At 40.0% G+C, this 17,641-nt stretch overlaps 1 protein-coding gene across 1 annotated transcript in view; it reads left to right on the top strand.

Moving 5' to 3' along the window:
* ACOT13 (acyl-CoA thioesterase 13) overlaps window positions 1-14,498 on the top strand; it is a 35,239-nt gene extending 20,741 nt beyond the window's left edge. Inside the window, exons 2-3 of the mRNA XM_055263648.2 lie at window positions 10,709-10,893; window positions 14,243-14,498. Coding sequence (XP_055119623.1) covers window positions 10,709-10,893; window positions 14,243-14,399 — 342 coding nt within the window. The 3' untranslated portion in view covers window positions 14,400-14,498. The remainder of the gene's footprint in view (window positions 1-10,708; window positions 10,894-14,242) is intronic.
* Window positions 14,499-17,641: the final 3,143 nt, after the last annotated feature.

Below are 17,641 nucleotides of genomic sequence, written 5' to 3'. Positions count from 1 at the left end.
TTTTCTCCCACAGTAACACGTGTGGAGGAAAATACATTGAGAATATCAACTGATAGGCACTGTGCTAGGATCTAGAAAAACCATGTGGAGCCCAACACACATAGAAATAAGGAAGTGGAATTCCAAAGGAAGGCAGTGTAAAGTCATCTTTATGGAAATGAGTGATGAAGGTGAATACCTGAATGAGATGTCAAGAGGAGGAACACACTGGAGAGAAGCAGTAAAGATTTAGGACTGAACCTTAAAGACATACAGGCTTGAGAGAAAGAAAGCATGTAAAGAAGACAGAAATGGTTAGAAAGGTAAGAATAGATTTTCTTTTTTTTTTTTTTTGAGACAGAGTCTCACTTTGTTGCCCAGGCTGGAGTGCAATGGCACGATCTTGGCTCAGCTGCAACCTCTGCCTCCCAGGTTCAAGCATTTCTCCTGCTTCAGCCTCCAGAGCAGCTGGGATTACAGGCACGCACCACCATGCCTGGCTAATTTTTGTATTTTTAGTAGAGGCGGGGTTTCACCATGTTGGCCAGGCTGGTCTCAAACTCCTGACCTCAAGTGATCCTCCTGCCTCAGCCTCCCAAAGTGCTAGGATTACAGGTGTGAGCCACCACACCCAGCCAGAAGAATAGATCTTATACTTACTATTAATAGAAAAACTTACAGATTTTGGACTGACTACAAAAGGGCAGTGATATTCAAAATTTATCAACATGATATGCCAATAGATATTTTCAAGTTCATTGGTCATTAAAACTATCTTATGTATAAGCAATACACAAGACAAAATAAGGCATATTTTTTTCAAAGATCTATGTACAAAAAAATTGTTGCAGCATTATTTGTGATATCAAAAGTGGGAAATAGCTGGGCATGGTGGCTTATGCCTGTAATCCCAACACTTTGGGAGGCGAAGGCAGTAGGATAGCTTGAGCCCAGGAGATTGAGACCAGCCTAGGCAACAAAATGAGACCCCATCTCTACAAAAAAATCAAAAAATTAACCAGGTGTGGTAGTGTGTGCCTGTGGCCCCAGCTGCGCAGGAGGCTAAGGTGAGAGGAACCCTTGAGCCCAGGAGATCGAGGCTGCAGTGAGCTATGATCATGCCACTGCACTCCAGCCTGGCAACAAAGTGAGACCCTGTCTCAAAAAAAAAAAAAATCGTGTGAAGGGAAATAACCTAAATGTCCAACCATGGGAAAATTAGTAACAGAAATCATAGTAACTGCATGTGACTGAGTCCTGTGTTACTAATAAGTCATATCTTAAAAATGATTTACTAACAGGAGCATGTCATTAAATGATGTACACCTTAAAAAGTTAGAAATTTGAATTGTTTATTTTTAAAAACATCTACATAGCAGTATGTGTCAGGCACTATGCACTTTGTTCATCTGAACTCATCTTTTTATGGTGAGAGATACAATAAAAGTCAAAATACAGCAGTCTGGAATTTCACCATATGAATTGGTGTTAAAATCTGATAGGTAAAAAGAACTGTAGAGACAGACTGTAATAGGTAAGTGGGCACAAAAGACATAAATAGGCTGTTCACAGAAAAAAAGGCAATAAACATTAAAGGATGCGTAAAAGCACTGTGAGTCTGGCTAATGCAAATTAAAACCATGAGATACTATGTTTTGCTTGTCAGAGTGTAAAAATTAAGGTAATATGCATTATTGTTGAGCAATGAGGGAACAACATATTCATTACTGTTGGAAAATAATCTGGCAGATCTGTTAAATTTAAAATATGGCTGGGCGCAGTGGCTCACACCTGTAATCCCTTTGGATTTGGGGATTTGGGAGGCTGAGGTAGGTGGATCACCAGAATTCAGGAGTTTGGGACCAGCCTGGCCACATGGTAAAACCTTGTCTCTACTAAAAATGCAAAAATTAGCCGGGCGTGGTGGTGGTGCCTGTAGTCTTTGAACCCGAGAGGTGAAGGCTACAGTGAGCCGAGATTGCGCCATTGCACTCCAGCCTGGGGAACAAGAAAGAGACTCCGTCTCAAAAAAAAAAAAAAAAACAAAAAAAAAACTTTAAAATATATACTCTTATACCCAGCTATCTAATTTTGTCAATCTATCCTATACAAATAAAGCATCTTTGTGATGGTAAAAAAATATATAGAAATAACTCATATTTTAAGAAATAGTTTGATAAATTCTAGTATATTCATAGTAGGGAATACCACACAGCTATTGAAAGAGATCTATATACATTGGGCTGGAGGCTGCGCATGGTGGCGTGCCTTCTCTTTTTGGGTCACTTAAGCCCAGGAGTTTGAGTCCAGCCTGGGCAAAATAGAGAGACCCTATCTCTAAAAAAATTAAAAATAAATAAATGGAGCTAGAGAAATGACTGTGATACATTGGGAAGAGAAAAATGAAAGCTGCCAAGTAATGTATATAATATGATCCCATTTTTGCAATTGAATAAAAGGCAAGAAAAACACCCTTTAAAAAATTGTATACCCTGCATATATATGAGGAAGCCTAGGGAATGGTATAGAATGATATTCAGCATTGAAACAGTAGTAGGTAGGAAATTGTACTTCTATACTGCTTTATATATGTAAAATGAATGTTTTTATTTTTATAATTAAAAATCTAATAAAAACAGTAAGTTAGATGGCTCAGAGATAGGATTTAAGGAATCAGCATACAATTAGTGAAATAATGAACTCAAGAGTTATTCATATTTTAGAGGAAAGGAATGTGGCATAAACTCACAGCAAATATAACTATTTTGTAAAATTAATTAATTTTAGCAGTAGTGAATAGATGACCAATTACAAGAGAAATGATGAATACATTTTCTCTGCCATGGAAGATAGTCAAGATTTAGTTCTTTCTATGTAGATCCTCTGAGCTACTGCTGAATTAAAAACAGAACACTAAAGAAAAACTGTAGTTTTTATTTGGCCATCCTAGGAGTTCCAGGACTTTGTAGCATACAAAGTGAACAGAGATGATTTAAACTTCTTTGTGCCTGTTTTGTTTTGTATGACAAATGGGCTGTTCCCCTGGCCTTGATTTGCCATATTTGCATTCCTTCAGAGCATCATCCCCTCCTGGGAACTACCGTACTAGATTCCAAACTGAAGCTCAATTGCAAAAATTCTACACAATTTGTGCTTTCCCTCTTTAAAGGATAACTGGAAGTGTGAACAGGCATTTCCCAAATCCTCAATCTATGGAAGACAGGATAAGAAAGGCTCCTTCCCTGTCAGCCCCCCTTTTCCAGGTTCAAGGCAGTAGAGAAGAACCTGTGTGTGAGAGAAGTCTTGCCAATAAGATCCATGTGATAGAGGACTTCAGAGCACCCACCTTTATAGGCATTCCAGAATGATTCAATAAAATCTGCCACTTACCAGCCTTTGGGGAAGAAAAATATAGTTATTTCTTTTTTTAATCATTAAACTTTGTTTTAGTGGGATAGTAATTGTTTTTATTCTTTTGTAGCATATCTGTCACCACCACCACTATTTCAATGAACAAAAGCAGTGTTACTTAAGCTTAGCTAACTAACCTTCAGGGAATATTTAATTTAATTCCTGTTTGGTCTTCCCTAGAACTTTGTTTTGCTTCCCATGGCATTAGTTTGCCAACTCTTGTTATTTTTGGCCTTCTCTTATAACTGTTGCTGTTTTGTACACTCTCTGAGGATTAGGGCAACATCGTACTCACCTTTGGATCCTCTACCCTTGCCTCATTTGCCTGCCATTTTCACTTATCCTTCAAAGTCCTTTGCGGGTGACACCTGCTGTCTCTGAGAAGGCTTCCCTGGCAGCCCCAAATGTCTTCCTCTGATCTACTCTACACCTTGACTAACTTTTGTTATAGAACTTTCTGTATATTATTGAAAATATCTGCTGATTTGTTTGTTTCCCCTCTATACTTTTGCCTTGGGAGCAAGTCCATATGCTTAATAACTATTTGTCAAAGGGAACTTTAGTGCCTAGTGGAAGGTGCCCAGTCGAATGCCTTTTACATAGAAGATTCTCCCTATAGTTTGTTCAGTTAGTTGCTGAAGCCACTAAAGATTGGGCATATTGTTATAGAATGCTCCTTGTTGACCTTCAGGTTTCAGTGTATTCATTCACTCAACAAATATTTGAGTGCCTACTCCGTGCCTATAACCTTACTGAGCCAGAGGCATACGTTCCTTTAGGAATATATGTTAGCTACTAAAACATTCCTAGTCTAGGTACTGGAGATACATCAGTGAACACAACTGACAAAAACGCCTGCACGCAATGGAAGTTCTATTTTAGTGGAGCAAATCAAACACTAAACAAAATAGGTAAAGAAAATATATAGTATGTTAGATGGTGATAATTGCTATAAAGGCAAATAAAGGTAGAAGGTAGAGAGTATTGGTGCAGGAGAACTTAAATCCAAACCCCACCCTGCCCCAAGATGTGTATTCCTGTAAGTTCTTTTTTAAGAAGTTCAATTTTAAATCTTATCTGGAAAGATATCACTGAAACAGTGACGTTTCAATAAAGACCTGAGAAAGTCATGAATATTGAAGGAGAAGAGTGTTCCAGGAAGGGGAACAGAAAGTGTAAATGCCCTCAGACTTTCCATTGCTGTGCTTTTCATTGTTTGAGGGCTCCATTAGAGAAGGTTTTAAGCAGATGAGTAACATAATTTGACTTCTACAGCTGCTCTTTGACTTACGATGAGGTCACATTGGGATAAGCCCACCATAAATTGAGATACTTTCAACTTAACAATAGTTTCATCTGAACATTAAGTCAAGGATCATGCTGAATGCATATCACTTTTGCACTGTTGTTTTCTGTCAAGCAGTTTATATTTTCAAAAGAGCACTCTTGTAGCTAATATTGAGACTAAACATGGGGGTGGTGGCAAGGGCAGAAATAGGGAGATAAATTGGAAGTCAATTGCAACAACTCAGGAGAGAAATATATCCTATATCCTTCTGAGTAAATCCAGTATCAAGTCTGGTCTTTGAATGACTAGTTAACTCTAAGACTTAAGAGCTAGCAAAGGAGACGGGAGTGGCTGGGAGAGTAGGAGGAAAACCACGAGGAGGTGGTGTCATGGGAGTTAAGGGAAGCCCAGGAAAAGCTCACAATGTCACCAAATGCTGAGAGGTCACTTAAGGGAGAGAGAGGCTGCCAAGGGTCCTTTGAGTTTTGCAGTTAGGTCATAGTTGACCTCGGCAATAGAAATAATTTTAAGAAAATTCATGCCAAACTATACAAACCACAATTTCTGTTTGATAATAGTTTTTATAATAAGGATGCAAATTAAAGTGTTGTTGTTTTGGGGACAGGGTCTCACTCTGTCCCCCAAGCTGTAGTGCAGTGGCACGATCACAGCTTACTGTAACCTTGACCTCTTGGGCTCAAGCGATCCTCCCCACCCCAGCTTCCCTCGGAGCTGGGACTACAGGCACATGCCACCATGCCTGGCTAATTTTTAAAAATTTTTATAGAGTTGGAGTCTTGCTGTGTTGCCCAGGCTGGTCTCAAACTCCTGGGCTCAAGCAATCCTCCCACCTCAGTCTCCCAAAATTAAAGTGTTTTGATCACCTGTGATATACCAGGCCTTGTCCTAACTGGAATTTTAATCTTAATTTTTACAAAACCCTATAAGGGTAGTACAGTACATTATCTCTATAGATGGGGAAACCTCAGTTCAGGGTCTTGCCTAAGTCTGCTTCCAGAGCCAGTACTCTTAACCATTAAGCGGAAGCCACCTGTGTAATGAAGCTACTAAAACATACATTACAAAGCAGAAATGCTGGACTGATAACAGCAATATGGTTGAACCATGGTATTTTTATAGCATCTACCTTTCTAGAGCCCCTTGAACATAAATGTCATCTGTGTTTGTTACTGTTGCTACCCCATCACACTGCCACATCCTGTCTTTTTACCTCCTTTCCTGCTTATATGAAGGTGCATTCATACACTGTCCTTAGACACACCTCCTGTCATCTGTAGTGTCACACACAAAGTTAGCAACATCCATCGTCAGGGAAAATTGCTTGAAAACAGCCTTATTCACAAATATACACATACAAAATTCTCATCCATTAAGACTGTCTGTTTTTCTTTATGCTTCTGTAGACAGTCTTCTTGTGGGGGTGGCTCACATGTTTATGTACACAGATTTTCTCATACCATATGTCACACTCCTGTGCTTTAGGCCCGTTACAGACACCCTTACTGAGCCAGAGACATACATTCCTTTATCTGTTTAGCAGAGGCAGTGGAGGCAGTGGTGGTGAGCTGCACAGCAGCCAGCAGCAGTTACAGTGATGGCAGTGGCTTATTTATTTATCCCACTGCTCAGCAGAATGCAACTCTTTTTAAAAAAAGACCAGAATGATCTGAGATGCCAAGGCTTAAAGAGAATTCTTGGTTCTCAGCTTCATAAAAGACCATCTCAGTGATGAATAACAGCATCTTCACTGCTGTTATTAGGCAGCCCTTCTCCCTATCTTTACTGAAAAAGTGAGGAAAGGAGAGACTCTGTGTCACGTGGAGTGTCTCTTTGTGATGAATTTTATCTCAGATGGGAGAGGGAGGGTGAGGGGCTATGGCAACCTGAGTCTTCTTTTTTTTTTTTTGAGACAGAGTCTCACTCTGTTGCCTAGGCTGGAGTGCAGTGGTGCGAACTTGGCGAACCTCCACCTCCACCTCCCAGGCTCAAGGGATTCTCCTGCCTCAGCCTCCCAAGTATTTGGGATTATAGGCGTGCCCCACCATGCTTGGCTGATTTTTGTATTTTTAGTAGAGACAGGGTTTCACCATGTTGGCCAGGCTGGTCTTGAACTACTGACCTCAAGTGATCTGCCTGCCTCAGCCTCCCAAAGTACTGGGATTACACAGACGAAGTTGTATAAACTCATATGAATGCATGAAGTGCAAGGAAGAGACAGCATGATATAAGGCCATATATAAAAGGGACAGATTGTTGTATATGTGTGTGTACATGTAAGAAGTGTTATGATATCCTGAGGAGCCCATTGTGGCAAATAGTGCTGAGCCATAAAAGTTCTTGCCAACCTACTGCAATTGTCCAACCTGCAGGATCCTGGGACTGAACATATCTGGACAGTTCTCTGTATTGTTAGGCCATGGCAGGTAAATTTTTGACCCCTTGACATCATAAAAGCCTCCATACCGTCTTCACCAAGACACCTAAGGAATCAGGACCCAGTTGTCTATAGCAGTCCAGCTGATATGTGAGGGCAGGCTGTTTTGCATAATGGTTAAACCTGAGACATCCTAGTTAAACTTAGACTGTTTCTCATCTGTAAAATGGAGACAATAGTATTCACTTCAAACATTGGCAGCACTGAGACAGCACATGTGAAATTGCTCAGCATGGTCTCTAACATGGAGTTAGCTATGTTGATATAACTGAGTAAACAAGTGTGTGCCCTACAGCCCATCTTTGCCAAGGCTGAGATGTTTTTTTCACAAAGTTCTCTCCCTTCTCCCCTTTCTCATCAGAAAGAAGTTAGCTTTGCATTGGCCTCTTCCCCAGCAAGACTACTTATTAGCTCTGGGAGGGTGGGCAGGACATTCCTTCATCATCTTCCATTGGTTTAATTCTCTTATTTGACTTGAGGAGACAAGAATTGAGAACATATAAAGGCATTTATATTGCCATATCAGGCTGCCCAGTACAAAATTCTCTCTATTCCAATGTAAATTTTAAAACAATTTTATTAGTATGTCCTTTGGCCTTTCAAGTTGGGGGGAAAAATCAAAACCAGTATTCTGTACTAGAAAAATCTAACTGACATTTGTCTTACATTGTGTCATGCCAGCCAAAGTTAGGTAATCAAATGGAACTAGAACTAAGCCTTACTGAACAAACTGTGCCTTAAAATACACTAAAACTGAGGTGAGGTGGCTCATGCCTGTAATCCCAGCATTTTGGGAGGCCGAGGTGGGTGGATCACCTGAGGTCAAGAGTTCAAGACCAGCCTGGCTAACATGGCAAAACCCCATCTCTACTAAAAATACAAAAATTAGCCAGGCATGGTGGCACGCACCTGTAGTCCCAGCTACTCAGGAGGCCGAGGCAGGAGAATCACTTGAACCTGGGATGCAGAGGTCGCAGTGAGCCGAGATTACACCACTGCACTCCAGCCTGGGTGACAGAGCGAGACTCTGTCTCAAAAAACAAAAACAAAAACAACACATTAAAACTACCTTTGCTGTCTACAAGCCGCTCGTATTTAGTTCTATTTCTTCAACTGCCTGGCTTTTTCCCTTATCTTCACCTGGATAACTCCTGCCTGTTCATCAAGATTCAGATGTCGTTCTCCAGGAAGCCTTTCCTAATGTCTTTTCCCTGGAAATATACACTTTTAAAAGTTAGATGTCTTTACTCCAAGAAACTTGTATTTATTCTGTCTACAACAGTTTCTTCCATTCAGTTTATGTACTTGTCTCTTCCTTTAGACATTGAACCCGCTAAGAGCAGGGATTAAACTTCATTCGTTTTTTACATTGCCAATGCCTGCTATAAATAATAACATAAATGTGTGAATGAGGTAAGTTTACACCTTATTCCTGCTTGGTGTGTATTATTAGTTTATGAGGACATCTTGTGGCCAGATCATTTATTGCTATAAACAGACAATCACAGGCCAGGCGCGGTGGCTCATGCCTCTAATCCCAGCACTTTGGGAGGCCAAGGTGGGTGGATCACCTGAGGTCAGGAGTTCGAGACCAGCCTGGCCAACATGGTGAAACCTCATCTCTCCTAAAAATACAAAAATTAGCTAGGTGTGGCATGTGCCTGTAATCCCAGCTACTTGGGAGGCTGAGGTGTGAGGATCGCTTGAACCTGGAGGGCAGAGGTTGCAGTGAGCCGAGATCAAGCCACTGCACTCCAGCCTCGGCAACAGAAAAGGACTTCGTCTCAAAACAAAAAACAAAAAAACAAAAAACAAACAAAAACCCTAACAACAACAACAAAAAAGATCCTGTTCTAAAATTTATTTTTGACATTGATTTATCTGTTGTGCAAAACATGACATAATATTGTTTAGGATGTTTTATATCGCGTGGTTCTGTTTTCCTTCAGGGCCTTCAACAATAAAACCACTAAATAGGTGGTTTGTGAAACTCTCAAATGTCTTCCTGGTGGGAGTCATAAAGGCCACTACATACCTAGAGGTTACTTATATATAGTTAGTGATTAGGAAGATATGAAGGTGGAAAGACCTACTTCTAAATCTCAGTTTCTATCACATCTTAGGTGATCTTGAAAATAAATCACTCTGAATTTAACTTCTCTGCAAAATGGATGTTGTCTCTTCCTTACTATATAGTATATGTAAAGTGCTTGGCACAGTGCCTAGCATATCAAAGTGCCTAATAAATGGTACTTATCTAGAATATAACCAACCATTTCATGCTTGAGACATCCCCCTACTCCCAAACACAACAGACATACCAAATACTCATCCATATTCTTCCTGAACACCTCTAGTGAGGGTGAAAATTACTGTTTTGGATGCAGCACATTCCACTCACAGCTCAGCTCTAACTTCTAAATATTATACCATGATGGTTTTTCCTAGTAACATAAACACATAATATTTATGTATTTATCCTATATATTTTTATATATTTATCCTATATATTTATGTATTTATCCTATCCATATTTATTTATCCTAGAAACATAAAAACATAAATACATAAGAAAACTTACCTTTCCATAAGTTGCCTTTTTAAAGATGTTTGATACAAAAATCATAAATTCTTTTTTTTTTTTGAGACTGAGTCTCCCTCTGTCATCCAGGCTGGAATGCAATGGCACGATCTCAGCTCACTGCAACCTCCACCTCCCGGGTTCAAGTGATTCTCCTAACTCAGCCTCCTGAGTAGCTGAGATTACAAAGGCGCGCCACCAAGCCCGGCTAATTTTTGTGTTTTCAGTAGAGACTGGGTTTCGCCATGTTGGTAAGGCTGGTCTCAAACTCCTGACCTCGTGATCCACCCGCCTCAGCCTCCCAAATCGCTGGGATCACAGGCGTGGGCCACCACGCCCAGCCAAAAATCATTAAATTTTAAATGCATTGTTGCGTATGTTTATCTTTCATGTAATACTTTTTCCTTATACTTACTATAAATGGGGCAACACCTTAAAAGCAGTAACTTACTTTGCTGGATTTTATTGTTACGTTTATACTTTATACTAACATAGGCTTATAGTATGAAAGTTTTTTTTAAATGCTAGTAACTCAGTGACCGAATTTGTCTTTTAAGTGGAACTGTTCATTAAGTGACTTAAAATATTATTATTCTGCTTGTACAAAACTAGGAAACAACAAATTAAACCTATAATGTTAACAGATCTCAGCTGGGTGGCTTTGTTGGCGTCAAAGGTCCAATGAGACATTAAAAAATGCCAGGCGTCATACATATGACTGAAAAGCTCAGACTGAATGTTTAATTTCTGCAGAGGAGTGGAGATCAGCAAAAACTAGGAGATCAGCAAAAACGACTATTTTTTCACTAAACACTCCTTTTTCTTTAAAAATAACTTGCATAAGGGTTATTTTCTATCAGAGATTGGCAATTTACTTGAATTTCTGAGTCAACTTTTTTCAGAAGATTCAGTTCAATCCATTGTTCTCCATGGGCTTTTTTGGCTTTTCTAATTCTACAGAATGAATGTTCAAGATTCTTTTTTTTACACTTAGATTACTCTTGTCTCTGCTGCTCCTGGGAAAGTGATTTGTGAAATGAAAGTAGAAGAAGAGCATACCAACGCAATAGGCACTCTCCATGGCGGTTTGACAGCCACGTTAGTAGATAACATATCAACAATGGCTCTGCTATGCACGGAAAGGGGAGCACCCGGAGTCAGTGTCGATATGAACATAACGTATGTATCCAAACTGTAGTCCAAATACCTTCTGTGTGATAACTGTCTAAACAACTGAGACTAAACACAATTATTAGTAATGCATAAGATTCAATTAGCTGCTTATCTCCTTAACTGCACCTATAGATTTTGTCCTAAAATATTCCACGGCCTTAAAATCTAGAACTAGAGCAGTTAATTTTCAAGTACAGTGTGTATCAATAGTAAAAAGAGAATGATCCCAAACATTCAAAAAAGCAACATTCAGCTTTTAATGTGTATACTGATGCAGGGGGAGAAATCACAAACTGATGGCTCATAACTGTTTCATACAGTCCTTAAAAGTGCCATTCAGGGCCAGACGCAGTGGCTCACGCCTATAATCCCAGCACTTTGGGAGGCCGAGGCAAGAGGATTGCTTGAAGCCTGGAGTTCGAGACCCCCATCTCTACAAAAAATAATTAAATATTATTTAAAGTTAATTTTAAAAATACCACTTGTAACACTATGAGGATTGTATTGAGTACATACAATTCAAAGTAAAGTTAGAGTTCATGTACATATTATAATCTTACTCTAACAAACTGAACACCAGTGTTGGGTTTTTTTTTTTTTTTTTGGACATGGAGTCTCCCCGTCACCCAGGCTGGAGTGCAGTGGCGCAATCTGGCTCACTTCAACCTCCGCCTCTGGGGCTCAAGTAATTCTCCTGCCTCAGCCTCCCTAGTAGGTGGGATTACAGGTGTGCGCCACCATGCCGGGCTAATTTTTGTGTTTTTAGTAGAGATGGGGTTTCACCATGTTGGCCAGGCTGGTCTTGAACTCCTGACCTCAAGTGTCCACCCACCTCAGCTATCCAAAGTGTTGAGTTTTAAGAATGGGCAGCAATCCTAGATCTCTCCCTGTGACTACACAGACATGTTCTGTGAGTTAAACTACATGATCAGGGAGCAGTGCCCCTCAGGGTCAAACTTCCAAAATGTAAAAAAATCAATTCCAACATAAACTGATACTACTGCAGCCCCATTCAATAAAGAGCTGGGCACAGGGATTTAGTTTCAAGACAACTGCTTTTTCCACCTAAGCAACAGAAAAATCTGAGAGGTTAGGTTGAGAGAGCCATCGTGAGCAGATATGAGGGTAATGGAAATAATGTAGGCTTTTTTTTTTTTTTTTGAGACGGAGTCTCGCTGTCGCGCAGGCTGGAGTGCAGTGGTGCAGTCTCGGCTCACTGCAAGCTCTGTCTCCCGGGTTCACGCCATTCTCCCGCCTCAGCCTCCTGAGTAGCTGGGACTACAGGCGCCCACCACCACGCCTGACTAATGCGTTTGTATTTTTAGTAGAGATGGGGTTTCACCGTGTTAGCCAGGCTGGTCTCGATCTCCTGACCTTGTGATCTGCCCGCCTCGGCCTCCCAAAGTGCTGGGATTACAGGCATGAGCCACTGCGCCCAGCCAACGTAGGCTTTTAAGGAATCTAAATAGTTTATCAAGTTTACTTAAGAAACATTCAGTCCCTCTTCATGGGAATAACTTAAATTGAGGGTACAATAAGCAAATCACAAGATGCAGCCAAATGCTCTTTTTGAAATTAAGATGTACAGAAAAAGCTCTGCTTATGTTACTGGTGTGCATATTCAGCATCCTTATTTCATGTGGTAAGAGGTAAGACCAGTTGATGACTTGATTTTCCCTAAACATCTCTATTAAGAGCAGAGAGATCTTCAAACCTAGCACTGCATTTCATGATCTACTAAGGTACTTTTGCCTTTAGAACCCTAAGGAATTTTCAGTAAGTCAAACATAGTCTTGGCCTTTCAAATATGTTTTGCCAAAAGCATTGGCCATTAAGAGCTGCCTACGCTTCAAAAACTGATTCACTTCAACAAAAACTAGGACATGGTCTTTCAAAAGTTAGAGATATTTCAAAAGTAAATGAATGTTTCAGTCAGTTAACACTTCATGATTCTCTCTTTGATTTACTTGACCTGGTACCAAATTTACTCCACCCCTGCACATCAAGTTCTATATTATACAGACTGAGGATGCCTGTTAGACAAGCGAGGTTCCAAAGCAACAAAAGGGGAAATTTTAGAATATTACTGACAAAATGTCAATCTCCAAATTCCCCGGACTTAATGTTTACTCATCTGTAGCACAAAGGGTTCCTTATCTTCCCTCAGTTTAAGTTAATGGCTGTTAGCCAAAATTCTTGATTTCTAAGATAAAATTTAGGGAAATAATAAAAACTGGGCAAACTACTAAACATACCATTTTTCATTTCTTTACATTGATATATGTGAATTCAAGACAAACCTGTTCTTTCCAGCAATAAGATCCACCTTTTTTTTTTTTTTTTTTTTTTTGAGATGGAATCTTGCTCTGTTGCCCAGGCTGGAGTCCAGTGGCGCGATCTCGGCTCACTGCAACCTCTGCCTCCTGGGTTCTTGCCATTCTCCTGCCTCAGCCTCGAAAGTAGCTGAGATTACAGGTGCCCACCACCATGCCTAGCTAACTTTTGTATTTTTAGTTGAGACGGGGTTTCACCACGTTGGCCAGGCTGGTCTCAAACTCCTGCCCTCAGGTGATCCGCCCACCTCGGCCCTCCAAAGTGCTGGGATTACAGGCTTGAGCCATCGTGCCTGGCCAGATCCACCTTTCTTATACCTCCTAGCCATAAATACTGAACCCTTATTTTGAATATGACAAAAATACATATCCTTTTTAAAGGCTTCTTTCTAAAAAGCAGAAACATAAAAATAAACTGTAAGGAAATTATTTCCCTTTAAAACATTAACATTTGTTTTAAACAATCCTCATCTCCCCAGTTTTTTTTTTTTAATTAGCTGGAGCCAGCTAAGTTAGAAACAGCTTATGGATTACGAGTGAGTAGGATGTACATCTTAAAAATATGGACGGTCCATCATCAAGATTGTAAGGACATCATATCAATTCCTTATAGTTGTTATATTATCATTTTAGAGTCAAATAAATTGTAAATATGGATAGGACAATATATAGACACCAAGTGATATTTCATCTAAGAAGTTAAGGAGATTAAATGAAAGCTAGAGGAAATCTTTCACCAGCCCCAAATAAATATGAAGTGGGAAATGTAAAGGGAAAAAAGGGGAGGCAAGAAAACCTCTTCTCATATATTTGGGAAAAGAAACTTGTGTGGGTAAGGAATGGGTAAGATAGAACCTGGTTAGGACCAGCCATTCACATTTGATAGTACAGAAAGCTTACCAATACTACTGTTAAACTATTTTTAGGAGTAAAATAAGTTACATAGGAACACTGTTGTGAGATGCACACAACTTTCCCTTTGAAAAATTATTTGCTGTTAACTATATTCATTTTCTTTCAAGGTACATGTCACCTGCAAAATTAGGAGAAGATATAGTGATTACAGCACATGTTCTGAAGCAAGGAAAAACACTTGCATTTACCTCTGTGGATCTGACCAACAAGGCCACAGGAAAATTAATAGCACAAGGAAGACACACAAAACACCTGGGAAACTGAGAGAACAGCAGAATGACCTAAAGAAACCCAACAATGAATATCAAGTATAGATTTGAGTCAAACAATTGTAATTTCTGAAATAAACTCACAAAACCAGAAGCAGCTAGAAATATTCTTGGAGGAAAAGGACCTGGAAATCAAGTAGGGTAAAGGCGGGGGTGTCTGTTTTTTTCCACTTTAAGCATCTTGTTTTTTAATCATGCGTGATAATTGGGTAAAAAATTCTTAAGCTCAAAGTGTTAAACAGGTAAAGCAAAGAAACTAGCAGGACCACTCTCGGTTAAGATTAAAACCAAGGTCCAGTGTTAAGCTAAAGGAGAAATAGAAATTAATGGTTCTAATTCTGTTTGGGCTGCTAGGAACAACAGAAATTTTTCATAGTTCTGGAAGTTGGAAAGTCCTGGGTCAAGGCCCCAGCAGATCCTGTTAGGTGAGGGCCCACTTCCTGGCTCATAGATTCTAACTTTGCACTGTGTGGTGGAAGGCGCAAGTGAGCCCTCTGGGTTCTCGTTTTTGAAATGGGAGTCTCACTCTGTTGCCCAGGCTGGAGTACAGCAGCACAATCTCAGCTCACTGCAATCCCTGCCCCCTGGGTTCAAGTGATTCTCCTGCCTCAGCCTCCCAAGTAGCTGGGACTACAGGCGTGTGCCATCACACCTAATTTTTGTACTTTTTTTTGTAGAAACGGGGTTCGCCATGTTGGCCAGGCTGGTCTTGAACTCATGACCTCAGGTGATCTGCCCGCCTTGGCCCCCCAAAGTGCTGGGATTACGGGTGTGAGCCAATGTGCCCAGCCTGGGTTCTCTTTTGTAAGGGCACTTACTCTAATCTTGAGGGTTCTGCCCTCATGATCTAATAACTTCCCAAAGACCCCCACCTGCTAATATCACCTTGGGGGTTGGGATTTTAACATACAAATTTAGGGGAAACACATTCAGACCACAGCAATGGCCAATCCTTAGTGAATCTTAGGTCCTTCCCAGATCTAAAATGCCAAGCTACACTTGCATTTCTTTAAGATTATGAAACTTCAAAATATATGAACTACAGCCCATACTGGAAAATAAAATAGATTGAGCCACATGCCTAAAAAAGACCTCAAGAAAGTTTGAGGCAAAGCACATTAGTGATACAGGAAATGGTCCAATAGAGGGGGAAGAAAAAAAGCATGCTACTAGCCCCTTTTCTTATACCAAGAATAAAACCATGCAGATCTCAAACCTCCAAGTTTACAGTATTGAAAAGACCAAGTTTACTTCTTAGAAGTCTCCAAGTTGAGCTGACTGTGGCACTCTGAGACAGCTTCTCACTGTCAGTCAGGCTGGAGTACACTGATACAATCTCAGCTTACTGTAGCCTCAAAATCCCAGGCTCAAGACATTCTTCCACCTCAGTCTCCTGAGTAGGTGAACTACAGGCGTGTGCCACCACGCCTAATTTTATTTTTGTAGAGACGAGGTCTCACTGTTGCCCAGCCCAGTCTCAAACTCCTAGGCTCAAGCAATCCTCCTGCCTTGGCCCCCCCCCCAAAGTACTGGACTTACAGGTGTGAACCATTGCACCCAGCTGACTCCTGTTCTGTGTCAGGGAGTCTTAATGAACATTTCATGACTAAAGACTAAAAAGGATGCAGCTTTAAGTAAATTTAAGTCGTTAACAGTTAAAGGCAAATCCTTTCCCTACGTTACATCGCATGGTGATCTGTCCACTGAAAGGGCAGAAGACTCCACAGTAGCAATAGTAGCAGTGAGCGTACACGAGTCCCAGATGTTTACTTCTAGTATTTCCCACTAAAAGCAACCTGGGCTCCTTGGAGAAACAGCTGATTCCAGGGCTTGAGGCTGGGACAGAAAGGTTACAGTATCTTATGCATGAAAGGAGATGCTCAAAATAATAAAGGCATGCAAATTATGATTTGGAGGGAAAAAATATGAGGCCATAGTGTTTAGGTAGATAATAAATGACAGAACACTCTCTTACAACAAATGTTGTAAATGGACAGAGGGATAGATTTGGAAAATCACTATTTTGTAACCATCATAGTTAAAGACTGGTTTGGGTTTTAGTCTGGAAGAATCGCCAAGGGAGCTCCTGATAAAGGAACAGGATATTTGCACGTTGTTTCCCAAGAGATTGCTAGTAGTAAGTACCATATATAGGGCAAAACCAGGACACCTTGACCAGGCGCTCAAAATTAACATTAATGAAGAGCAGATGAAAAGTATGCGTGAGAAGGGCGTAAGCATGAATAAACGATTCAAATGCAAAATGAGTAACAATTTACAAGAAAAATTGCCCTGTACTCCAAAAAACAGAGAGATCATGAAACACTTAAAGGCTAAGGAACTGTTCCACATTAAAGACAACTGAGAACAACTAAATTCAATGATCTTGTACTCTAGGGGGGGATCTGAAACAAGCTACCAAGGATACTGGGACAACAAAACGAATATGGATGATAACGAGTTCAACATTCCCTGAGTTTGGTAATTTTACTCGAGTTATGTGAAATATTCTTGTACTTGGAATATATGCCAAAGTACTAAGGAAGGGGTAAGGAAGCAACAAAGTGTGCAACAAACTCTCAAATAGCTCATAGGTATAAATGTACAGAGAAAATGAAAAAAATGTGGCAAAATAATAAAAATGAGGGTAAAGATTACACAAGAGCTTTCATATTACTCTGGCAACTTTTCTAAATTATTCCAAAATAAAAACGTCAACAATGGCTGCCAAAATGCCTAACTTGTTGAACATAAGTATAATTCAATATGGTAAATTAATTCAACATGGTAAATTAAGAGCACAGGCCCTAGAGCCAGCCAGCCTGGTTTTAAATCCTCCACTACTTATGATCTGAGCTTGAGCAAGTTACTTAATCTTTGCATCTATTTCCACCAAAGGTTAAGAGGTTAAGACAAGAGCTTAGAAGAGTACCTGGCTATAATAAACATCCAAAATGTTATTTCAAATAGATTCTAATTTTTAAATAAAAGGACACATGAAAGCATTTTGAAATTTAAGAATGGCGCTTTCCCATGAAGCAAGGCATAAGGCCAGGTTGCTAACTGTTGAAAGCTGACAGTATGTCCTTGATTCCTATTCTTGTTGAAGTTACACACTCAATTGCCAGGTATTTTTCTTCTGAATTTACTGTTTAGCCACAGACTATGAAATGAAATAATTCCCTAAGGTGACCAGTAACATCAGTGAAATGGAAAGAAAAAGTTAACACTTCAAAC

This window comes from Symphalangus syndactylus, chromosome 23, assembly GCF_028878055.3.
Source record: "Symphalangus syndactylus isolate Jambi chromosome 23, NHGRI_mSymSyn1-v2.1_pri, whole genome shotgun sequence".
NCBI lineage: Eukaryota > Metazoa > Chordata > Mammalia > Primates > Hylobatidae > Symphalangus > Symphalangus syndactylus.
This window is presented reverse-complemented; position numbering and strand designations above follow the sequence as displayed.